Source organism: Nomascus leucogenys, chromosome 4, assembly GCF_006542625.1.
Source record: "Nomascus leucogenys isolate Asia chromosome 4, Asia_NLE_v1, whole genome shotgun sequence".
Lineage (NCBI taxonomy): Eukaryota > Metazoa > Chordata > Mammalia > Primates > Hylobatidae > Nomascus > Nomascus leucogenys.
In genome coordinates, this window is record NC_044384.1 from 84503959 (window position 1) to 84528533 (window position 24575).

The window sequence follows — 24575 nt, forward strand, 5'->3', positions numbered from 1 at the left end:
TCTCCCCCACTCAGAAGGGGCCACAGAGCAGGGCTGGGGGATCTTTGCTAACCCTGGAGGCCTGCGGAACCTAGCAAGGTGAGGGTCCCGATTCCCAACCCAAGCCTTGGTTTGCCCCTGGACCCGCCCACCTCTGTGCAGCGCCACTGGGAAGCAAGGCAGGGAGGAACACAACAGGAGCAGCTCCTTTTTTGCTCACAAGAAACAAGATGTGCGGAGGGCAATGGGCACTCCCTGGTCCCGTGTAAAGCTTTGTGCAGTGAGGGTTGGGATCCCGGCTGCAGCGCTGCTCCAGCACCCCTTCCCCCTCCAAGTGCTGGAGCTGGGACCCCAGAACAGAGTAGAAGCCAAGGGGCCGAGGCCTGGGCCACCCCAGAAGCCCCCACTAGGGATGGTGACAGCAACATCTAGAACGCCTCGGGCTCAGCCTTCCCCGAGTGGCCTCAAGCGACAACCAGGCAGGGTCAGCTGGGCAGGTGGGCTCCAAGCACCATCCCTCCCTCCCCTGGCAGCCCCATGTAGCTCCTGCCACATCAGGAGTGGGGCTGGAGTGGCAGCCCTCTGGGAGGGGCAAGGCAGAGCCCAGAGCCAGGCGAAGGCGTGCAGGGCTGGGTGCCTCTGAGTCCCCCTGTGCCCTGATCTGCTGGGCAAGGCCAGGAGGCGTGGCGACCCCTGGTGGTGACATGGGAGGTGCTGGGTGCAGAGGTGGGATCTGGGGCGGAGCCAAGGTCAAGGCTGAGGCCAGGGTTCACAGGGACAGAGGATCTGAGAGGGGGGCTGGCGGTGGGCAGTTTATTCCACTTCATGCAGACACTGACCCACGCACTCACGGAGCTTAAAAATAATACATCGAACCACACGGATGTCATCCCTTCCTCCCCCCAGACACAGAAAGACACTTTGGCTGAGTGGGATGGGGTCCGAGGGTCCAAAAGCCTCCGTCCTGGGAGAAGGCAGTGGTGTGGGCCCAGGTGGGGGAGGGGCAGTGTCCTTTCTCCCCGGAGGAAAAGTGCAGAGCCAGGGCTAAGGCCCCAAGGCAGGGAGGCCCCCCTCTCACAGCAGATTGGCAACGGGCAGGCTGGGAAGGCGTCCTTCACAGTGGCCATCCCCTGAAGGGCCAGGCCGGGCCGGGCCCGTGGGCTGCAGCCCTTGGGAGGCTCAGGAGCACGGTGGGCAGCACTCTGTGGGTACTGAGCACCCCAGGCTCAGTCTTGGGCACTGTCCAAGCGCCACTTGAGGGCGTGGTCCTTGTGGGCGTCCGGGACGATCTGGTTACGCATGCCCCCGAGCAGGCTGGACGTGGCCTCCGTGGCCAGGATGAGCGGCTTCACCACGGTCGGGGGCAGCTGGCGGATCACGCCGCCCACAGCGCCTGTCAGCCCCTTCTGCTCATGGCCCCGCGATGCCACATCACAGATGGTCTGAGCTGTATCCAAGATGCCCTGTGGAAGCCAGAGGTCAGGGCGGGTGGGGTCTATGTGAGGAGATGGGCATGGGGGACTGGGGCAGGGCGGGGACCTTTTCACCTCTCGCACTGTGTCGTAGGCCTTGGCCACACCCTCCCGCAGGTCGGCAGGCTGCTGGCCCCTGCGCAGCCTCCGCGCAGAGCGCTTGTCCTGCAGGGAGCGGGAGACAGGGGCTGCCGGGGACAGGATGTCATACACGGTCTCGGCTGTGGCCTGGGAGACATGGGAGCACTGGATGAGGACAGCTGGCTGGGGCACACATCAGCCCCAGGCCCCCAGGACAGTCTGAGACCCCACCAGCCCTCAGCCTCCCTGCCTGTCACTGTGCTGGCCTAGGGGGTCCTGCTCAGCCTCACTCCCCACTTCCTCCCACTTCTCCCCTTCCTAGGCACCCGTCACTCTGCTCAGGGAATCTAGGAACATGGGACTCCTCAGGGGACTTTCCTGAAGTCTTCTCAACCCAAACCTCTCTTCCTGCTGACCGCCACATTCAGCAGGTTCCGCATGGCTGCTGCAGCTGCACGCCTGAGACTGACCGCTCCTTGTCTGGCCCCCCAGACGCCCCTGCCAGATGGTCAGGGGCCCATCCTTCCTGCTGTCTGCCAGATCCTCTGCCCAGCATCTCACCTGCCATCACTCTTTCCCACCTGACTGAACACTCCTGGGGGTTCCCTGGTGCCCATGCATCCCTCCCACCTCCCCTGGAGCCCTGCCCACTGTCCTGTTGGGATCTGAGCTTGCAGGTTCCAGAATGCACCATGCACCTGCACTCACCCCTTAGCCGACTAGGACCATCGATCCCCTACAGAATTCATCTGACAACTGCCCACGAGACTGGCTCCCCAGCTCCCCTGGGGTCCTTCTGGCCTAGCGAAGTGCATGGCCTGAATGAACCAGGGCAGCCTCTGGGCCTCAGATTCTTAGTCTGCAAACACAGCCGTCCTCCACCCCCCTGTACAAGACATGCCATGAGCAGGAGACACAGTGGGCTCTGAAGGCCTAGGGGGCACGGGAGCCCCTGTGGGCCTCGGGAGAGCTGGCTTGGAGGCCCCAGGCAAGTCACTTAGCCTCTCCGTGGCTGTTTCTCTATGAAGTAGGGCTGTCATACCCAGACTGCCCACTCTCAGAAGAGCTTTGAGGACAGAACCAGGGAGCTGTGGTGCAGAGGGCTCCAGCTGCTCTGTCCTGCACAGCCCAGATGCAGGGCACCCACTCACCTGGATAGCCTGTACCAACCGGTTGCTGAGTTCCAGGGCGGCAGAGGCTGTGGATGAGCCAAAGGAGGCAGCCCCTCGCTGCAGCCCCCGCATGAGGCGGCCATCCTTCCTGTACTGCTCAATGGGCAGCCACAGCAGGTCCCGGAACCCTTGGACTGGGGGGAAGGAGCGCTCAGAGACACCCGAGGCTGCCCTGCCCCCACCTCCTCCTCTTATTCCCAATGGCAGCTTCTAGGTTGCCCAAGGGTAAAAGCAGTTTCGAGGGCTTCCAAACCTAGACACTCACAGAGCTGGACAACCGAGTGCATGGGGCCCACGCCTCCCAGCAGGCCGGGCAACTGGTTCTTGCGGATATCCTGCAGCCACTCGTTGAGGGCATAGCCCAGCACCTTGTCCACACCCAGGAGCCTGGCAGGGCAGGGAGGTGAGGAGGCAGAAGGTGAGGCAGAGCCACACATGGAGGGACTGTGGGGCCAGGAGGACTCAGTACCCCTGTGGCAAGTACTGTGGGCACTCCTACCCTCCCTGTGGTCCCACCCAGTCATGTGCAGAGGGACTGCGTCCTCTTTTTTTTTTTTTTTTTTTTTTGAGATGGAGTCTTGCTCTGTTGTCCAGGCTGGAGTGCAGTGGCGCGATCTTGGCTCACTGCAGCCGCCTCCCGGGTTCAAGCAATTCTCCTGCCTTAGCCTCCTGAGTAGCTGGGATTACAGGTGCATGCCACCACACCCGGCTGATTTTTGTATTTTTAGTAGAGACGGGGTTTCACCATGTTGGTCAGGCTGGTCTCGAATGCCTGAATGTGTGAGCCATCATGCCCAGCCAACTGCGTCCTTTTTACAGAGGAGAAACTGAGGCCCTGAGAAGGGTGATGACTTGGCGAAGGCCACACAACCAGTTAGGACCAGAACAGAGGGAAGATCAGGGACCCTGGAGAGAGGCTGGGGTGCTGGGGACTCACCCGTGCCTGCAACAGAGCCGCTTTAGCTTCAGCTCGGAGCAGTTGAGTTGGGCCAGGCCGATGAGGAGGCCAGCGAAAGTGCCCTGGGAGAGGGAGGGGGTCCAGGTTTACCCGATGGGACTCAGGGAGCCAGCCAGCCCATGGGAGCCACTGGAGAGTGCCCTGGCCGCTAATGGTGCCTGGATGCAAGACCTGGCCCCCAGAGGGACTCAGCCGCAGCTGACCCCACGTGGCCACCCCATCCTACCGCCCCACTTACCACCTGGTCCATCGTGACGTGCTTGCCATGGTAATCCAGCCAGATGGGGACCTCAGACGTGAAGCGGAACTCTCTGGGTAGGGGAGCAGGAAGAGGGGGTTCTTTGCTCACTGGCCTGGCCCCCAGCAATCTGGCCCAGGGACCCCCGCCCACAGTCCAGCAGCCTACCTGAAGTAGATGGGCTGCTGGTCAGGAGGGGAGGGGCTGTGTCCACCGCCTGGGGCTTCCTGCGAACCAGTGGTCTCTACGCCCTCGGCCTGTCCTTCCAGGGGGCTGCTGGGCTGGGCTCGAGTCTCGGGGCGAGCTAGGGGAGGGGAGGTCACAGACTGGGGATGGGGCCAGGGATGACTGGGAACCTGGGTTGTCCTGAGAGGCAGAAGGCCCAGATGCTCCCCTTCCCGGCCCAGCCTCTCACCCTCAACGGAGGTCTCCCCTGGGACCACAGGGTTGATGCCGGCCACCAGACTAGTGAAGAAGTCCTTGAGGAAGAAGAGGGCATCCTGCAAGGGAGAGGTCCAGATGTGGATCAGACTCAGAGGCCTGGAGACAGTGGGGTCACCCTAGGCTCTGCCCTCACGTAGACCACTCACCTGGTCCACATTGAGCCGCAGGGGCATCAGCGAGACGCGGAGACAGCACTCAGGCCCACCCAGGTTGGTGGTGGGGGCCACATGCAGCGCTTTGATGGTGAGCTGGGAGCAGAGGGTGAGTTCTGGGCGCCTGCTGGGCCTCTGGGGCAGCAGCTCACCCAGCTGTTCCCTGACAGCTCACCCAGCCACCCTGCCTCTGAACACGCTGTTCCCTTCGCTAACAGAGCCCCTAGCTCTGCCCTCCTCCCAGGCTCACAAACAACCTGGGTGTTTGTGTGGGAATGCGTGTATGTGTGTGAATCCATGCATGTGTGAAGATGTGTCTCCGACGGTCCCGTGCCCTGCCCCAGGGTGGACGGTGCAGGTCGCTCATACCATGTTAGAGTGGGCGCGTCGCGGCATCCGCTCACTCGTGTGTAGGTACAGGAACTTGTTGATCTGGGAGGAGGCGAGCCGGTCTCGGACCTCCAGCTCCTGCACGATGAACACCTGACGGGACAGCGGTCGCTCCTCCAGCTCCTGGCTGGGGGCCGCGGGGCCTGTGGCTGGCTCCGCTGGGTACATCTCGTGCTGGAAGCTTACCTGTGGGGTGGACAGAGGCCTGGCCAGGTAAACAGGGCCCCAAGAGGGTGGGAAGGGCTGGCCCCAGACCCCTTCTCTATTCTTTTTTTGAGACAGAGTCTCACTTTGTCGCCCAGGTTGGAGTGCAGTGGCGCGATCTCGGCTCACTGCAACCTCTGCCTCTCAGGTTCAAGTGATTCTCCTGCCTCGGCTTCCCCAGTAGCTGGGATTACAGGCATGTGCCACCACACCCAGCTAATTTTTGTACTTTTAGTAGAGACAGGGTTTCACAATGTTGGTCAGGCTGGTCTTGAACTCCTGGCTTCAAGTGATCTTCCTGCCTCGCCCTCCCAAAGTGCTGGGACTACAGGCATGAGCCACCAGGCCCGGCCCCAACCCCTTCTCTATTCTATGCCCAGCAGGGACCTGCCTCTCCCTCCAGACCTGCCCCTGCTCTTGCTTCCCATGCCAGCTGCACTGGTCTCTGCCCCTCAAAGAGTCCGGGCCTGTTTTGCCTTCAGGACTTTGCTCTCGTAGCCCCTCTCCGTGGAAAGCCTTCCTTCCCCCTCTTCCTGCACACCCGCTGGCTGGCCATCAGGTCTCAGAGAGGCCCCTGGTGCCCTGCTCTGACACTCATCTCCCCCAAGTTCTTGTAGCACAGCCCACCAAGCAGCCTGAGGCCCCTCTGCCCTTTGCCTCTAGCGGCTCCTTGGGAAGCCCAGCACTGGCCTGGCTCACTCTAAGCAAGTGGGACCGCCCTGCCCCGGACAATTTCCCAGGCCCAAATCTTGAACCCCCTGCACCACTCTCTGTATCTCACACACACCCCATCCGCAGCTGAACCTGTGGCCAGCCCCCATCTAGGCTCTCCTGAACCTGCTCACTAGCCCTCCCTGATTGCGGCACAGCCCAGCCCCACACAGAGGCCTCTCCTCAAAAGCCCTGAGGGGTTCGTCTCTTGTAAGACCCAAAAGAAATATTCTGGGTCGCTGGTTATGCGCAGGCTCTGCTGCTCCTGGAAACGCCAGGATGCTTCCATTTTTTTTTTTTTTTTTTTGAAACAGAGTCTTACTCTGTTGCCCAGGCTGGAATGCAGTAGGGCGATCTCAGCTCACTGCAACCTCTGCCTCTTGGGTTCAAACAACTCTCCTGCCTCAGCCTCCTGAGTAGCTGGGACTATAGGCACACCCCACCACAACTGGTTTTTTTTTTTTTTTTTTTAGTAGAAATGGGGTTTCGCCATGTTGCCCAGGCTGGTCTCAAACTCCTGAGCTCAGGTGATCTGCTCGCTTCGGCCTTCCAAAGTGCTGGGATTACAGGCATAAGTCACCATGCCTGGCCCCAATTTGTGGCTTTCACGCAGTCCTCTCTGCCTGAAAACTCTTCCTGGCTCACATCCCCACTTGTTCAGGTCTTTGTTCAAACGGTGCCTTTGGAAGAGGACTTTCCAGACCCTCCCCAGCACACCTGTCTCCTCCACCCCTGCAGACTTTCCCGAGCGCTCTTCACCATCGGACACATTCGATACATCTTGGTCCCTGCCTGGCTTCCTCCACTACAAAGGCAGGGGTTTTCCTCTGCGTTAGTCATTGCTACACGTGACATCGAGAACAAGGCCCGCTGGTCTATGACACACACGTGCAGTAGGCACTCGCCACCCCACTCACCTTGCTCAGCTGGATCTCCATGAGGACATGGTGCTGCCGCCCGCTGCCCCCCTGCGTGCGCCATGAGTTCTGGGGCCGGTTGGGGCCAGAGCAGCGGGAAGGGGAGTTCCTGGGACCCGAGAGGCCAGCTCTTGCCCTGGGAAGAGGGACAGGGGCCAAGCTGACTCAGAGGAACCCCATTCCCTCCCCGTCCTCAGCAGGCCTTTTAGCCTGGGACAAGAGACCCCCGCTAGCCCCAGTCCTGGGAGGCAGGTGGGATAAGGAAGGACAAGGAAACTGAGGCCCACCTGGGGTGGATGGGGCTCAAGGTCTCCAGCTGCTGAAAGTCAGAGCTGGACCAGCCTGAGCCCCAACCTTCACCAGCTGCCACCTGCACCCACGCCTCCTCACCTGTGGCCGGGGTGGGGGCCAAAGTCTCGGCCCCCATAGAGGTGCCAGACAAGGGAGACTTCACGTAGCACCACCCGAGTGCTGGGCACTGGGAAATGGGCAGGTGCCCGCAGCAAGTCCGTGCTGCCGATCGGCCGTGAGAAGTAACCATCCCGCACAACGATGGGGCCGGGATGCAGCTGTGTCACCACAGGCTCCCCGTCTCGGGGCTGCAAGGAGGCCAGGTAGAGACATGTGACACAGATGTTCGATCCAGCCCAGCTGCCCCCAGCCCCAGCTCCTGTTTCTCCCCTGGCCTCACTTCTTTTTCCTTTTTTTTTTTTTTTTTTAAAGACAGGGTCGGGTCATGCTCGGTCACCCAGGCTGGAGTGCAGTGGCACAATCACGGTTCACTGCAACCTCTGCCTCCTAGGCTCAAGCGATCCTCCCACCTCAGCCTCCTGAGTAGCAGGGACTGCAGGCATGTGCCACCACATCTGGCTAATTTTACTTTTTTTTTTTTTTTGAGACGGAGTCTTGCTCTGTCGCCCAGGTTTTAGTGCAGTGGCGCAATCTCGGCTCACTGCAAGCTCCGCCTCCCGGGTTCCAGCGATTCTCCTGCCTCAGCCTCCTGAGTAGCTGGGTCTACAGGTGCCCGCCACCGCGCCCAGCTCATTTTTTGTATTTTTAGTAGAGATGGGGTTTCACTGTGTTAGCCAGGATGGTCTCGATCTCCTGACCTCGTGATCCACCCTCCTCGGCCTCCCAAAGTGCTGGGATTACAGGCTTGAGCCACCGCGCCCAGCCAATTTTACTTTTTTTTGTAGAGATAGGGTCTCACTATGTTGCTCAGGCTAATCTCTCATTGCTGGACTCAAGCAATTCTCCCACCTTGACCTCCCAAATTGCTGGGATTACAGGCGTGACCCACCATGCTTGGCCTCCTCCCTGTTTTTGATGAAAGATGACACTTCTGGGTTGCTGTCCCCTGAGTCTATGCCTGAGTGGTCTGTCCAAGAGGAGCCTGACAGTCCCAGGCTCCTGCCAGCCCTGCCTCCTAAGACCTTGGTGAGTTCAGATATTCCCACCGGCCCTTGCAGCCACATGGTTCTCCATCCCTCTTGCTAACTGCCCTCTCCTCTTCCTCCATCCCTTGAATGTCCCAGTCCCTCTGCCCAGAACACCAGGCCTCCTCTTCCTCTGGAAATCTACCCACTCCATCAAAGCCCAGCATCAGGGCTGCCTCCCTAGGGTGGCACAGACCTAGCACCGCCCCTCAAGTGATGGCGACCACCTCCTGCCTGCTTCTCTCACCACAGGAGCTCCAGATGGCCAGGCAACCACCCCTGAGTGTTCCGTCCCCACCCCAAACACACCTGCCTGGACAGCAAACTGGTCCACCCCTCCCACCACGCACCGGGATGCCCAGGCCGGGAGCATCAAGGATGCAGAACTCATCACTGTCCAGGGTGTCTCCATCACCCTCCTCTTCCCTTTCATCTTCCTTCTCCTCTGAGCACGACCCTAAGCTGCCAGCAGGTGGTGAAGGGGGCGGGGCCCCACTCCGTTCACCTGGGAATAGGTAGACGGAGATGGGTGACGCCTGAGGGAGGTGGCCACCTATAGGAGAGAGGCCAGTTTGGAGAGACGCCCACAGTGGGTGCCTGACTGTGTCTGCTGTCCCCGCAGCACCCCCACTCCACCTGAAGGCTGGGCCAGCTCCCGCAGGCTGCGCTCGGTGTCCAGGAGGGCATCGGCCAGGTCGCGCTGGTTGATGAGGGCCGTCTCCACTGGGGGGCATGAGGGCAGAGAGGCAGGACTCTCCGAGAGCTGGGCCAGGCAGGGGAGGAGCAATAAGTGAGACAGGATGAGGGCGGCCCCCAGGGCTCCCCCAACCCCAGGCCCGAGGGCCATGGCAGGGGAGGGGCCTGGCCGAGCTCTGGTAGCCTGTGTGGCCAGGCCTCACCTGTACCTTCTGGCCGGCGATCTCCGTGGGGCTGGGGGGCCGGGGTGGGGGGTGCAGATCGCCTGTGCTCATTACATACTGGAGCAGGTTGACCAGCAGGGCACAGGAGTCGGCACAGCTGTGCACGTGTACCACGTTGTTGGAGCAGCGCAGCTCAAATAGCGGCTGGCTCTGCGGGCGGGGCGGGGGGAGCAGTTATGTGAACACAGGGGCCACTGCCTGCTGGCCCCACCCACTCGCTGGGAGGGCACTGCAGTTCTGACCCTGCCACAGCAGAACAGGGATGGTCTCTCCTGGAGTGGATGACCTGCCCAGTAACTCCACTGAAGAGATGAGCAAACTGAGCCCAGAGGGTGAAAGGGGCTGAGCCCAGGGCCATCCACGGAAGCAGGAGTGTGCCCACCCACCCTACCCCACTCCCCGTGAAGGGCTCTGCATGAGGCAGGGCAGGTTATCTCCATCTTACAGGAGATGAATCTGGGGACCCACAAAGGTGGCTGACTCCCAAGGCCTCGCTGGTGCCCTGGCTGCAGCGTCCTCTGGTGGCAGGGCTGAAACCCATTCATTCATTCAGCCAGCATCGAGGGACCACCCCCCCCCGCCCAGGGCTGTACTGTGGCCCTTTGCAGGAGGGGTGCTAACTGCAGCCCAGGAAGGGCAGGTGTGAACTGCGTCTGGAGCCCGGGGACATGAGGGAGCAGCAGCCCCTGAAGACTTCCTCGACCCCCGCACCTGCTCTGGCTCCAGGAGCCAGAGTGACAGCCTCACTCACCAGTTTGCCCTCGGTGCTCCCTTTCCAGGTTTTAATCACAAGTTCCAAGAGGTCAACATCCAAGACACATACATAATCTGCAGCAGAGGCGAGAGAAAGGTCCTGTGGCCCCCTTCCACCCGGCCCCGGCCCCAGCACCTGGGGGAAGGATCCGGTTGATCCAGGTGTAGTCCCTGCTGTGTGGGCTACGTGTGGGAGCTAAGGACCCGGCCAGCAGCTGCTGGGAGACACCTGGCTGCTCTGGGTGTGGCCGGGGCGGTGGTCCCTCAGAGGGGAGGGAGCCCAGTCCCGGCCCTGCCCACCTCGCCGCAGGTCCAGGGTCTCCACCTCACACTTGTCGGACAGGTACAAGGCGGAGTCATCGAGGATGAACCTGGGGGGGAACAGGGCTGAGAAGGGCCCGGGCACCGCTGCAGGCGGCAGCTCCACGGGAGCCGAGCAGAGGGGTCCCAAGCCCACAGGAAGTGGTATGGACAGGCCCCTCCAGCCTCAGCATTCCTGCCTGCACAATAGGGAGAAGGCCCAGACAGCAGGCAGCAGGAGGCGGGCAGCACTTGCAGCTCTCAAAGTGTCTGCAGTTCTGACACCTCGATGGGGCCTCACGACAGTCCTGGGAAGGGGTGTCCATTTTTCTCCCCACTGCATTTGTGGTTCTTCTAAAAGAAGTCCTTATTTTTGGCTGGGCGCAGCGTACAGGATTACGCCTGTAATCCCAGCACTTGGAGAGGCTGAGGCAGGCAGATCACCTGATGTCAGGAGTTTGAGACCAGCCTGGCCAACGTGGTGAAACCCCGTATCTACTAAAAATGCAAATATTAGCTGGGCATGGTGGCGGGTGCCTGTAATCCCAGCTACTTGGAAGGCTGAGGCAGGAGAATCTCTTGAACTAGGGAGGCAGAGGTTGCAGTGAGCCTAGATCACACCACTGCACTCTAGCCTGGGCGACATCCAAGACACAGACATAATCTGCAGCAGAGGCGAGAGAAAGGTCCTGTGGCCCCCTTCCACCCAGCTCCAGCCCCAGCACCTGGGGGAAGGATCCGGTTGATCCTTCTTTTTGGCGTCTCAAAAAGAAATAATAATGAGGGCTGGGCATGGTGGCTCACGCCTATAATCCCAGCACTTTTGGAGGCCAAGGCAGGCGGATCACGAGGTCAGGAGGTCGAGACCAGCCTGACCAACAAGGTGAAACCCTGTCTCTACTAAAAATACAAAACTTAGCTGGGTGTGGTGGTGGGTGCCCATAGTCCCAGCTACTTGGGAGGCTGAGGCAGGAGAATCGCTTGAACCCAGGAGGCAGAGGTTACAGTGAGCTGAGATTGCACCACTGCACTCCAGCCTGCTGACAGAGCGAGACTCTGTCTCAAAAAAAAAGTCTTTATTTTAAGGGTAACATAATGAAAACTCCTTTAAGATATTTTAGAATAAAGAAAATAAAAATCATTCATCATTCCTAGTCCCTAATTCTGAGAAAACCACCATACACATCTCCTTCCAAACTTTCTCTGCAGCTGCACACCAAGACATATATAAACACCCCTTCATAAACTGATTTTAAAACATACGTAGTCCTGTATCCAGTGTTATTTGAGTAAACACTGTACTGTGGCATCTTCTATTTTATTTATTTATTTATTTATTTATTTATTTATTTATTTGAGACGGAGTCTTGCTCTGTCACCCAGGCTGGAGTGCAGTGGTGCAATCTTTGCTCACTGTAACCTCCGCCTCCCGGATTCAAGTGATTCTCCTGCCTCAGCCTCCCGAGTAGCTGGGACTACAGGCGCCTGCCACCACGCCCGGCTCATTTCTGTATTTTTAGTAGAGACAGGGTTTCACCATATTGGCCAGGCTGGTCTCGAACTCCTGACCTTGTGATCTGCCTGCCTCAGCCTCCCAAAGGATTCACACCTCGGATTACAGGTGTGAGCCACCGCACCCTCCATCTTGTTATATTTTGAAGTGATTCTTCAGCTTCACCTTAATCCCTGCATGGTTTTCTACCTACTAGGTGGGCCATGCTTATTTGCTCAGGTTGTGAGGGTTGTGATTTAATTGATACGTTTTGACTGTTTTAACTTATACTACATAAGCATTAAATTCCACCTCTCTTATTCTCATATCCTAGGACAACCCCCAGACATGAGATTACCAGGTCAGAGAGCACAAATGCTTATAAGGCTCTGATCAGGAGGGTCCAACTGCCCTCTAGAAAGGCGGAAACAATCCACATTCCTGAGAATGGGACTATCACCCGGGTGGACAGCCGGTGAGGGTGGGATGGCCCGGTGCGGGGTGGCCGGCATACCTGAGCAGGAAGGTGGAGGTGTCCATGATGATGTTGCTGGAGAGAGTGAAGGTCTCCGCGGTGATGAGGACACGCACGGGGAGGTAGAGTGGCCTGGGGTGATACTCGGGCTGGGGCCGGCTCCTTACACCTGAGAGCCCATCCCCATCCCCAGCCCCTGGCCCACCCAGCCTGGTACCTATAGTCCACAGAGCAGGATAACAGGTGTGTGTGCAGGATGGTGATGACTGTCGGGGGCAGGTAGCCCAGCACAGGGTCATCCAGCACGTCTAGGAACTCCAACAGCTTCAGAGGCCAGGGCAGGAGGAAGCAGTGAGGATCAGGTGGCGTCTTCGCTCCTCTAACCCCTCCGTGTCCTGGCCCCTGCCTGGCACCTCACCTTCTGCCCACTAGCTGTCTGCCACACCCCTTGCCCAGGAGCTCTGGCCAAGGTCAGCTGTGGCCCAGTCCATGTTCCTCCCACTGGCCTCCTCCCACCTAGAGACCTGCTTGCCCAAAACAGAAGTCCAGAGTCACTGGGCCATGTGGCTGCCCACCACCCACACTCACCTGGGAATGCCAGCTTTGCTCGGGCAGGGCCATGTAGTGGCGCAGGGTGGCTTTGTGTAACCGCAGTGTCACCAGGAACTCCTGGTGGGGGCGGGGGGGCGCAGTCAGGGCAGTGGGGAGGCCAGCCACACCACGCACTGGGGCCTCATCGCTTACTGGGGCCTCACCACGCACTGGGGTCCCACCGCACACCGGGGCCACAGCCCAGGCTAGCAGGAGGGGTATCTGGCAGGCAAGCCCATACCTTCACATTCTTGTGGGGGTCCAGGTGGATGCGCACAGCAGTGGACAACATATGGGGGCCCCGGCCCTGGCCCTTGCGGCCCGAGGCTCCCCGCTCGGTCACCCCTTCCTCCGATGGGTAGATGGTCGGGGCCAGCTGAGCCGGGGGAGCGAAACTGGGAAGGTCCAGGTGACTGGGCAGCGGGTAGTCATCCATGGCCGCTGGGGAGGGGTCTCATGAGCCCCCTGCCAAGCCAACTGGCTACCCACTCCACCCAGGGCCCACATCTGTCCTGAAAGCCCTCCACCCCCAACCCTGGGCCCCAGTGGTGACCCGCCCCCAGGCCTCACACCTCGGTGGTAGAGTGTTGCCTTTTCAGCTTCCAGACAGAAGTAGCCAAGTCCTGGCTGGCCACAGTACTGGGAGACACTGAAGAGGGTACCATGCTCCATGTCCAGCACCAGCTCCCCGTGCACAGCCTCCAGCCGCTTCCCACCCTCATCCTGCAGAAGGAGCACACGGCCTGGCTTCCCCAGCTGCACTCAGCAACCCTCAAGCCCTCGGGGGGTTGGCGGCTCCTGGAGCCCTGGCCTAAGGGAGTCAGCTCCAGTATCCACCATGGACGCTGCTGGAGGCCCTGGATGGCACTTGCCTCTTCTGCCAGGAGAAAAATAATCTCTTCCGGGTCTGCCCCCCTCAGAGTGAGAACGGTGGGTGCTCCATGCCCATCCCGACCCCTAGCATGGTGCTTTACATACAGCAGGGGGTCAGAAGGAGCTGATGGGCTGTGATAGGGTGGGCAGGCTGGCGTGGGTGGGCTGGCGCTGCCCACTCAGGCCTCCTGCTCTCCACATTCTTGACCTGGAGCTGCTCGTGCTGGTCTTGCTTTGCTGCCAATGGGAGCTCTGAAGTTTGGGGCCCACCTGCCCAGGGCTGCACTCACCTTGGTCTCACAGAGGGCTGTGATCCGCCCCTTCAGCACTGTCACCAGTGTAGAGAAGGTGCTCTGCAAGTGAAGACTTGGGGCCTCAGGGGCAGGGGCCTGTGGGCCGCCTGATGCCCCCACTGAGAAGAAGTGGGCATCCTCGTCATCCGAGTCCGAGTCTGGGGTGAGATCAAAGCAGTTGGCTGGGAAGGAGACCGCGAAGGGCTAGCCTGGCCCTTCCCAGACCTGGGGGTCCTCCCTCTAGCCCTGCGTTAGCACCTCTCATACCCAGCTTGAAGGCTGACTTGCACATCTTAAAGCTGTCGTGCCAGAAGCCTGAGGGGCCGGGGAAGCCCGAGGGCTGGGTGGCGGGGTCAGGGGTGGGAAGCAGATCTGCGGGCTCCCACATGAGCAGGTCGTTGTTGATCCTGAGACAGGCGGGTGAACAGCAGGTAAGGGAGGCCAGGCCCACGCCGTGTCCAGTCCCGCCCTGCTGGCCCCGCGTCTCCACCTGTTGTAGATGCTCTCGTAGACCTCCTTGCTGGGCAGAAAGATGTGGACACTGGGCAGGATCACTTCCAGGCTGTAGCGGGACAGTGCCAGGGTCCGGCTCTGGAACGTCCTCATCTCCTCAGGGTCTCCAGGGATCACCATCTGGACAGGGTGAGGTGGAAAGAGCAGGAGGGCCATCTTAGAGATGCTGGCTGGGGCCTGTCTCTGGTCTCGGTCCTGCCCTCCTATCGTTCATCATTCATTCATTCATAGGAGCCCTTCTCTACTGGGGATGCATGATAGCCATATGGATACAGTGCTGATGGCACACCTGTGCTGTTCTAAGGGCTTCAGGTATATTAACTCCTTTCATCCTCACAACAGGCCTATGACACAGGTCATGGTTAGGCTGGGCGCAGTGGCTCGCACCTGTAATCCTAGCACTTGTGGGAGGGTGAGGAGGGCAGATCACTTGAGGTCAGGAGTTTGAGACCAGCCTGGCCAACATGGTGAAACCCTGTATCTACTAAAAATACAAAATTAGGCCGGGCGTGGTGGCTCATGCCTATAATCCCAGCACTTTGGGAGGCTGAGGCGGGCGTTCATTTGAGGTCAGGAGTTCGAGACCAGCCTGGCCAACATGGTGAAACCCTGTCTCTACTAAAAATACAAAATTAGGCCGAGCACGGTGGCTCACGCCTATAATCCCAGCACTTTGGGAGGCTGAGGTGGGTGATCATTTGAGGTCAGGAGTTCGAGACCAGCCTGGCCAACATGGTGAAACCCCGTCTCTACTAAAAATATACAAATTAGCCAGGCGTGGTGGCACGCGCCTGTAATCCCAGCTACTCAGGAGGCTGAGGCAGGAGAATCACTTGAGCCTGGGAGGTGGAGGTTGTGGTGAGCCGAGATCGTGCCACTGCACTCCAGCCTCGGCGACAGAGCAAAACTCTATCTCAAAAAGAAAAAAGAAAAAAAAGAGAGACAGGTCATGGTGCCCATTTTCCAGGGGAAGAAACTCATCTATAGGTAACTCTTCAAGGTCAGGTAACTCCCCAAGGTGATGACACAGTCACCAAGTGGCAGAGCCTGGCCCTTAACTGCCTCTCCGAGTGTACAGTGCTGATCGACCAGTCAGGTGGGGCGGGACCTGATCTTTCCAATTGAGGACCCATGCTCCCGAGGGGCCTGCCCTCACCAGTGCCCTTTCAGAAAGACTCTGATTGGCTGGAAAGAATGGAAGAGCCGAAATCCTCACTGGTCTTGGGTCAGCTCATGCCCACCCCAGCTGGTCGTGCTGCCCTGGCCCACAGCCACACAGGTGGCTTCTATGGCAGGAACCCGGGCGGTGGGCGGGAGGGGGTCCTGGGAAGAGGTGGGGCCAAGTCTCACCTCCTCTGTCTCATACATGGTCCTCTTAGAGGAGAAGGGCGAGGGCTCAGGTTCCCGCAGCTCACAGGGACTCTCCACTGACAGCTCCAGCTCCTCTCCCTTCTCCTGGGCCACCTCCCACTGTGTGCTGCTGGACTGGGGGTTCACAGTCACCACTACCCTGCCGGGGCACAGGCCTGTCACTGGCCTGCAGGGCCCCCGGCACCCAGTTCCAAACTGGCCCCCTGCCACCCCCAGCAGAATGCTCCTCTCCTGGGCCCCATCCAGAGCCCCTACTTACTGGGGCAGGAAGTACTTGCGCCCAGTGCTCTTGGGGTCTAGGGCTTTGGAGACACGCAGGCAGGGGATAGGTGGCTTCCCTCCATCTTCATAGATACCTGGAGGGAGATGGGGAATTAGGGGGGTCATCACTGCTGCCTTTTCCTATTTCTTCCCCAATGCCCAGGTCGGCTCAGAGCTGTGCCCCCGACTCCACACACACCTTGGTGGGCAGAGAAAGCCAGAGACAAAGGGTCCACCCTTTGTCAGAGAGGAGGCCAGGGACAGGCAGTGCTGGGACCCCAAGAGCTGGTAAAGGCCTGGGCCAGGGGCTGCTCGGGTTGTGACTGGGCCCCTTCCATAGCCCCAAGCCCACCTCTCCCAGAAGCCAGGCCTCTTGCCCCAAGTTCTGTCACTCGGGGGCTCTTACCATGTAGGTCGGAGCAGGTGAGTTCCAGGTGGGTGGGGACTGGGGGACCAGGCCCACTGCTAAGCTCTGACCGGAACTGGGGCTCACTCAGCTCCAGCCGAAGCTGCTCAGCCCGCACGGCCTGGCCCGCCCAGGGGTCCCGCTCAGGCCGCAGGTCGGCAATGGGGAAGCGCAGACGCAGCGTGGCCCGGGGTGCAGAGAGCCGAAATACCGTCTGCTGCTCCATTGCCGGCAGGGGCTCTGTCTGCAGGAGGATTGGGGGTCAGAGCCGCCATCAGAGCCCCTCCCACTGTGACCAAGAGCTGAAGGACCCAGGCCCTGCACCCACCCCCGGCCTGGCCCTGGCGGGGCCTCTCACCAACAGGCCGGCTGGAGGCTTGGCAGGTACAGTGGCCAGGCGCAGTAGGGCGGCCAGCCGGTCCAGGGCCCCCAGCTCCACGTCCGCCTGGAAATTGGCCAGGTCCAGGGCCAGTTCTGAGTGGTAGTGGCAGGCAACTGAGCGCCGGGGTCGGCTCTGAGGGTGAGGGCGTTCAGGTCAGTGAGGGCTGAGTGGTACTCAGGGGGTGGGACAGGAAGGCCCTCTCTGGTAGTGGGAGAAGAGCTGGGGCAGGGGCCACGAGGGCACTAAGGAGGCCTGCCCCACCTTTGCCCGATGCACAAAATGTGCTTGTTTACTTGTAAAAGCCACCCGACATGCGCCACTCTTAGCCACAGAGGCCAGCCAGGGGGCCATGTTGAGACAGGGCAAGGGCATGACCAGGCTCAGAGACTGGCATGGGAAGGGCCAGGCAGGTATTTGAGGGCCCCAGCATGGTGAGATGTGGAGCACAGGGGAAGAGGGACAGGGCTGGGCAGCAGAGGAGGCCCTGGCAGAGGCCAGGGTGGGGTCAACATGCCATGGGGAGCAGCCAACAGCCTGGTGGCCTGGAGCAGGTGGGTTACCTTAGGCACACGGCGCAGGGTCTGTGTGTGGCGCAGATGGGCGCAGGGCCGAGCTGAGGCCTGGGAGCCCAGCATACCAGGAAAGGTCAGGATCTGGGATGGGACCCGGGAGGCACATAGGGTCAGGCCTGGCCCCACAGCCACCCAAACCTCCAGACCCCGCCTCGCACACATTCTGCCTCTGCCCTCACCTCCGTGTACTCAGGCTCGGAGGTGCCCCGGGGCCACAGACACTCCAGCACCTCCAGCTGCCCAAAGTGCACTTCCATGCTGGTTGTCCGCCGGCCTCGACTGCCCGTCCGGAGCTCCCAGGACAGCTGCACGGCTGTGCCCGTTAGCCTGCGGGGAAGAGGACAGGCGTCAAAAGGTGCACTTAGGGGGCTCTGATGGTCTCTCCTCAGGCCCTGGCCTCGGGCTTATACCGAACATGGCTACAGGGACAGGCCCTCTGGAAGCATGGTCGAAGGTGGTGGAAGTCTCGGGAACCGAAGGGCCCATCCTTGGTGGCATCAAACTTGGTGAAAAAGTGCGTGGCGAGGTCAGGTGGTCCGGAAGATGGGGCAGACGTCTGAAGCAAGGTCAGGGTCACACCCCCCAAGGTCATCTTCAGCAGCGAGTCAGGGCGCATGGTGTCCAGGAGGGGGTTGGGGGCCATCTTGCCTGAGGGGACAGAGGCTTCACCAGGAGCTCCCAAGAGATTCTGGGTACCCCAGGTGGAGCAATAGTTCGCCACCAGGCTGGGGGTTGGGAGGCCAAGTCTGCCCCACCATGTGGCTCTGGCAGAAGGCTTGGTCAGGAAGGGGTGACACCGGTGCCTCCAGTAGGCCAGGCCCTCTGCCCAGGCTCAACTGAACCCTCCACAGTGTGCTGGAAGGATAGGATGTGATAAAGCACCCAGCCTAGCACCCACCCACAATAAGCTCTCAATAAACATGAACCCAAATATACAGCCTGGCAAAGGCCGATCTCACCATTCTCTTCCTATGGAAGAGGAAGCTGAGTCTCAGAGTTTAAGTGCTTGACTAAGATCAGTGACTGAAAAACCTAGGCTCTGTCCACTGTATCACCAGCTCCCACCTCGTTTGGTCCCCAGGGAACCAAGTCACAGATGGTAGATATCCAGGCATCGCTGGGGATTTCCTGTGTGCCTCTGACATCCCATGGCACTAAGGCCTCTTCCAGTCCTTCCTGTCCCTGGAGTACCCCCAGGGTGCTCCAACTCACCAGCTGAGTGGGCCTGGGCAGAGAGCCGGCGGGAGGCCATGTCGCTGTGCACAGAAGAGGCCAGGTCTACATCGGAGAGGGAGAGCTCAGAGAGGGCTGAGGCCACACTGCTTGTGAGGCCAGCCATGGAGAAGAAGAGGTCTGTGGGCGAAGTAAGGAGTGTCAGGGACAGCCCCTAGGCTCCTGCACCCACACTAGCTGCCCCTCCAACCACGGTCTGACCCCACACCCACCAGTGCTATCCAGGTTAAGAAGGGGGTTGGTAAGGGGGTCTGGGCTGAGGGGCTCAGCCACCACCCCTGCCTGCAGCTGCTGGTTCAGGTCCTGCTCAATCAGCCACAGGTCTTCGGCACCTAGCGGGCGACTCTTGTTCAGCTTGTCAGCCAGGCCCTCGTGGTCTGCAGGGGAGGAGACTTCAGTCTGGGCTGGCTGGCCCTCCCAGCCACCCCACCCCCATGCCACCCAGAGGCCTCACCTGTAAGGCTCAAGGCGCTGAGCAGTTCCTGAAGTTGCTGGAGCTGCTTCGGGGTCAGGAGCAGGTGCAGGGAGCCCAGCTGTCCCGTCACTTCCAACTGGGGGCCAAGGGGGCAGCCATGGAGCCTGGGCCCACCACCCAGCTCCTCTAAGAGCTACCACCCGCCGGCCCTCGCCCTGGGAAAGCAGGATGCTGGCTGCCAAGCTAAACTCTGTTACCAACTAGCTGTATGAACCGGGCCACAACTTGCCCTCCTTCTCAGCCTCAGTTTCTTTTTTTCTTTTTTTTGAGATGGAGTTTCGCTCTTGTTGCCCAGGCTGCAGTGCAATGGTGCAATCTTGGCTCACTGCAACGTCTGCCTCCTGGGCTCAAGCGATTCTCCTGCCTCAGCCTCCCAAGAAGTTGGGATTATACAGGCATGAGCCACCACGCCTGGCTAATTTTGTATTTTTAGTAGAGACGGGGTTTCACCATGTTGGCCAGGCTGGTCTTGAACTCCTGACCTCAGATGATCCACCCACCTTGGCCTCCCAAAGTGCTGGGATTACAGGCGTGAATCCTGCGCCTGACCTACAGCCTCAGTTTCCTTAGCTGCCAAGAAGGAAGTAAATCCCCCACTTGACATCCCCCACTCTGGTCTGCAGATAATCAGCCTTGCTGAGGAGGAGGAGTCTTGAGATGGGGCACTCACCCCGTCCCCAGGAACCTGGGGACCCACCTTGGGGCCAGGGAAGGCCTCATTTTGCTTCAACTTCACCATCAGCTCCATGTACCCTGAGCAGCTGCCGATCTGCAAGGGGGGCTCTGGAGGCTCTTCCTGGGAGGCGGAAGGATACAAGAGGGGAAGGTTGAGAAAATAGAGTCAGAGATGGTCAGAAAGGATGGGAGGGGGGTCAGCGGGCTCAAGGGATAGGAGACAGGGGCTGTGGGAATCAGAGCCCGCTCACCTGTGCAGGGAGCTCCTCGTAGTGCAGGCGGACCCCTGCCAGCTGCAGCAGCTTGTGCAGGAAGGCAGGCGGCTGATGCACGTCCACCGGCGGCGCCTGGCTTGGGTCCCGCACTGCCTCGTCACAGTACTCCAGTCTGGAGAGTGTAGGGTCAGCCCATGCCCTGGCCACCCCAGGCCTGGAGCCCCTCTCTCCACACAGTGCTCTGTTCTAGGGGCACGGGCTCAGGAAGCCTGGTCTGCAGAGCTGCCCCATCATCCCCAGGCCGTCCTGAACCACCATGTCCAGCCCAGAGGCTCAGGCCAGCCGTTGCTCCTCAGACCCTCAGCATCTAACTTGGTTCTTGGGGCCTCGGCCACTCTGGGCCGGTATCACCTGGCCTCTGAACACCAGTCCAGGGTCACGATGCAGCCCACCTCCCCAACCCTACCACCACCGAGGCCCATCCAGATCCACCCTGCCTCTTCCCAGGAACCTAGGCTGTGGGTGGGGGCCATCCGGCAGCCCCCATTCCCCATCTTCACACCAGTCCACCCCAGATCAGCCTGCCACTTACCTCTGCACACGGACCTCGACGGCCACACCACGTTCCCCATCACCCGGAGAGTGCTCCACCCTCACGACAGTGTCCAGGAAGGTCACTTTGATCCTCCGAAGCACTGAGGAGTCGGGGAGGGGTCTCAGGTCAGGTGGAGCAGCAAAAGGGAGGTAGAATTTCCCATCTGGGCACCAGGGTGGCCATGCCGTTGTCTGGAGCCCCTGTTCTGTGTGCCACTGAAGGGCAGGAGACAGGGCGGCCAGGAGGGGCCTGCTCACCAGTCTCAATGGTCTGGGCAAACATCTCCAGCCCCTCCAGGGGCTGTGGTGGTTCAGAGGGCTCTGGTAGCCCATCCCGCAGACACTCCTGGGCCAGCTGCAGGCTTGTGGTCATGCATGAGGCCCAGCTCTGTGAGTCAGCAGCCCCTGGCACTGTAGGGAGAAACGAGGTCTCAAGGCAGGCAGGCCCAGTCAGGTCCTGGACGCCCTGGCCCACTCTCCCCACTTGCCTGCCCCCAGCCTTGCCCTGCCCTCACCTGGACCCCGGCGGGGCTGCAAGGTGAGCTGGAGGCCGGACACGCGCACTGTGCAGTGGTCGGTGAGCAGAGCAGCCCAGGGCACGGCCACCTCGATGGAGCCCACGAAGCCTTCCACCAGCTCCAGCGGTGACTCCATCGACTCCAGCACCTCGTTCACAGACTGGGAGCAAGCAAGAGACAAAACCAGCTCAGGGAAACCCCAAATCCCACAGGCTGGCACAGCCTTATCTGGCCATGGTGCCTTGGAGAGCACCCTTGGCTTGCCCGTCCCTCCACGTGTTATCTACAAGGTCCTACCTATGCTCATGCTGTCCCCTACTACAGGCCAGCCCCCCTACCCCATCACCCAAAGGTGCCTAATCCTTCAAGCCAGAGCAAATGTTTCCCTCACCACTTAATTCAAGATAATATTTACTGAGCACTTTCTACATGCTGACACTGAGACTAGATGAGTAAATAAAATGTCTTTATTCCCCAGCCAAGCTAGGCTCCAGGCAGGGATTCAGAGCAACTAGGATGAAACTCAGAGGTGAGCAGGTGCTGGGAGGTGGTGAGGGGGCCGGTGGGAAGACGCCTAACCCAGCCTGGGCCGTCAGAGGAGGGGCAAGCTGAAGAATAAAGGGAGGGGGGATAGGCGCTGGTAGAAGGTGGTGTGTTGCATGCCCAGAACAACATGGGCATATGTGTGGCAGAGTCCAGAATACCCATGTTCACCCTGGTGAGCAGAGTTCAAAGGGACAGTGTCCAAAAGAGGGGCTGACCTGATGCCAGATGGGACCCCCCAACCCCAAACACCTAGTGTAGCTGTACCTCTCTGTGAGGCACAAGGCTGAGCCCCTGGCTAAAATGTCCATGCTGGAGTTGTACCCCTGTCAACCTGGAAGCTCCTGGAGGGCTGTACCCCATCTACCTCCCCCATGACCCCAGGTGCCACCCAGAAAGGGCCTCAGTAAACTGGTTGGATCCAAGAATAAAAAAGCACATGGCAGAGCAGATGGGAGTCCAAATTCCTCACCCAGAGACCCACAGCTCGGGAAACTGAGGCCTAGAGACAGGACTAATCTAGTCACCCAGTATACAACAGGGACTGAGACTGGGATCCGGGCCTCTCTCTCCTTATGCCACTTCAGAGGCCCCAGATACTCAGTTTCTTTGGGGGCCTTCAAAGCGGGGCCTGCAAGCTGAACTGGGAGGAGGGGCTGGTTATCAAGAAAGTGCCTGCATTCCACCAGGGCCCTAGAGAAGCCAATTCAATCCCCAACAAGAGGGCAGGGAACAGGAGTTGGGCGTTTTCTGGAGCTGAAAGTAAGAAGGGGAAGCCTAGGGCTGGGTATGGTAGTTCACGCCTATAATCTCAGCACTTTGGGAGGCTGAGGTGGGAGGATCGCTTCACGAGTTCAAGACTAGCCTGGGCAATATAGCGAAATCCTGTCTCTATAAAAATAAAAAAGAGGCAGCCTAGAAACGGCCCTAGAGGCTAAGGTTAGAGGTCAGAGAGGGCTTCCTACACCAGAATACACAGACAGCAGGCCACTGGGGGGTGCCCCCAGTTCAGGGCCCAGGGTTATCCTACCCCACATTTGCTCACCAGGGCCTGGCCTACCCTCAAAGCCTAGCTCTTCTGCCCAGATTAGCAGACCCCTGAGTCCAGCCACAAAACTGGGAAGTCCCTGCCTCCATGCCCACCCCTGCTGCTCTGGACCTGGTGGATTGACCAGGACGCGCCTCTAATTGGTGGCTCCTTCAAAGCTCCCCAGGTCAGCTGAGCTGTGCGTCAGGGCTCCTCACCGTTCCCAGCCTCAAGCCTCTGACCTTACACCTCTTGGCCTCCCTAGCATCTCCCTTGGCCTCCTCCCGGCTTGAAGCCAGATCTCCCCACCTTTCCTCCAGGGTCTCCCTCCAGGCAGGGACACTGAGCTGGCAGGTCGGTGGGAAATGTGGGTGGGGGCCATCCAGTCCCTCCCTAGACACCCACTTGGCCCATCCCACTCTCCCAAAAGCAGGAAGTAGGCAGCGACCCAGGCACACGAGGTGTTGATCAACACTGGTACTGACGCGGTTGTTGACATACACATCCGGTGGTTTGTTGATCCCACCTACGGGCCCAGGACCGTGGGGTCAAGAGGCCAGGACACATGATCCACAGGTGTCCTCGCCAGGGCTCCGGACCCCTACCAGCTTCCCCCACCAGCTGCGCAGGCCCAAGTCTGTCACTGCCCTGGCCCAGCTCTGTTCGTACGCTCCCTCCCCAGCCCCTCCTCAGCCCGAGAGCCACCCTCCTTAACTCAGCCCCCAAACTCGACGAGTTTGTCTTGCATTCTCCAGACAGGTGATCTCGCCCTCTCCAGCCTCAGTTTCTCCTCCCGTGGAGACAGAAACCCCTTCCCGCTCAGTTTCTGGCTCTGGTAAGGAACTGAAGAGGCCAGCCGGGGTGCCTCTGACGCCTGGAGAGGGCAAGATTCCCCTGGCCTCTCTACGCTCGGTGCCTGATCCCCCAGCCCGATCCTGCCGCAGGGAGCCTCAGGTCGCTGCGCTCCCACCCTCCGCACCTTCCTAGACTCGGGCCTGGCTCCTCACCCAGATTTCCAGGTGGATGTCTCGCAGGGCAACGCTGCCCTTGTACAGATCGAGGCTGAGCTGGTCCAGGCTGAGGTGCTCTTGGAAGAAGTGACCTAAGTAGTGGTGCAGCAAGTAGCGGCAGACCCGCTCTTTCACACAGTTTGACCATGGCCACAGCCATCGTGACATCTCGGAGACCGCCGGGCCTGGGCCGCCTCCGCTTGCCGCCCGCCGGCGATCCCCGTCCGGCTCCGCTGTTCACTAGAGCCCCCGGCTCGCCCCGCCGCTTCTCTCGGCGCCAGGCCGCGCCCCCGGACGCCCAGCCACGCCCCCTACGCTCACTGTCATTGGCTATTGCAAAGGGCGAGGCCTACTGATTGGCTGCGCGGGGCGGAGCCTTCGGGCGCGAAAAAGGGACTGGGCTCTCTGCATGATATAGTGCCCTCAGTCATGATTTACGCTTGCGTAAAGTACTGTGTGGGAGGACCTTTAACCCCCTCTACAGGCTCTGGGAAGGCTGTTGCTCCAGATGCCGGCCCCTCAAAGGAATGCGCATGTGCTGATTCGTCCAACCACTTTAAGTGGTTGGGGAGGATTTAAAGGGACAGTGTCCCATCAAACTTCGTAGAAGCCTTCCCCACAGGAGTAAACTCAGTGCGCGATCTTAAGCGCGCATCTGTGGAAACAATTAAGTGAGTAAACATTTGCATTTTGCAAAATCCTTTACCATCCTTTATCTCATTGAGCCCTCTTAACAATCGTTCAAGGTAGGGATTATTGCCACCGCTTTACAGGTAAGAAAAACAGATTTAGATACGAGAAAGACCCTGCCTCAAAAACAAACAAAAATAAATAAAGGCTCTGAATCCATCACCACGGAAGGTCTTTTTTTCCCTCCTTACCCCAGAATGCTCAGAGGGAGATTAACTCACCCTCCCTTCTCTCTGCCG

At 59.8% G+C, this 24575-nt stretch overlaps 1 protein-coding gene across 4 annotated transcripts; it reads right to left on the minus strand.

Annotated features, from left to right (window-relative positions):
• Nucleotides 1–778: 778 nt before the first annotated feature.
• Nucleotides 779–23929, minus strand: ATG2A (autophagy related 2A). Of its 4 annotated transcripts, none has more exons than XM_030811144.1 (41): nucleotides 23644–23929; nucleotides 21064–21226; nucleotides 20807–20959; nucleotides 20547–20649; nucleotides 19991–20126; nucleotides 19762–19860; nucleotides 19044–19140; nucleotides 18802–18966; nucleotides 18569–18709; nucleotides 17767–18004; nucleotides 17536–17683; nucleotides 17345–17437; nucleotides 16761–16916; nucleotides 16403–16646; nucleotides 15995–16091; nucleotides 15715–15874; nucleotides 14342–14484; nucleotides 14119–14258; nucleotides 13849–14033; nucleotides 13258–13408; nucleotides 12927–13126; nucleotides 12683–12763; nucleotides 12312–12418; nucleotides 12134–12226; nucleotides 10128–10198; nucleotides 9826–9902; nucleotides 9060–9224; nucleotides 8791–8917; nucleotides 8505–8707; nucleotides 7109–7317; nucleotides 6719–6854; nucleotides 4866–5072; nucleotides 4491–4592; nucleotides 4316–4400; nucleotides 4069–4204; nucleotides 3901–3973; nucleotides 3642–3724; nucleotides 2970–3091; nucleotides 2684–2838; nucleotides 1527–1679; nucleotides 779–1442 (listed from the first exon to the last, which is right to left on the minus strand). In XM_030811144.1, exons 1-41 carry the CDS (start codon nucleotides 23812–23814, stop codon nucleotides 1206–1208), a joined length of 5805 nt encoding a protein of 1934 aa, XP_030667004.1. In that variant the 5' UTR covers nucleotides 23815–23929; the 3' UTR covers nucleotides 779–1205. The 4 variants fall into 4 exon arrangements, with proteins under 4 accessions (XP_030667004.1, XP_030667006.1, XP_030667005.1 ...); XM_030811146.1 differs by having other exon boundaries at nucleotides 13849–14009; nucleotides 23644–23925; XM_030811145.1 differs by having other exon boundaries at nucleotides 9054–9224; nucleotides 13849–14009; nucleotides 23644–23925.
• Between the last annotated feature and the right edge of the window lie 646 nt (nucleotides 23930–24575).

Excerpts from the sequence above, each read along its gene's own strand:
- ATG2A (XM_030811143.1), bottom strand. The coding sequence starts at position 23,814 with ATGTCACGATGGCTGTGGCCATGGTCAAACTGTGTGAAAGAGCGGGTC. Across the intron at positions 20,960-21,063 it reads GCAGCCCCGCCGGGGTCCAG|TGCCAGGGGCTGCTGACTCA; the intron begins GTGAGGGCAGGG and ends TTCTCCCTACAG. Across the intron at positions 15,875-15,994 it reads CGCAAGTACTTCCTGCCCCA|GGTAGTGGTGACTGTGAACC; the intron begins GTAAGTAGGGGC and ends GTGCCCCGGCAG.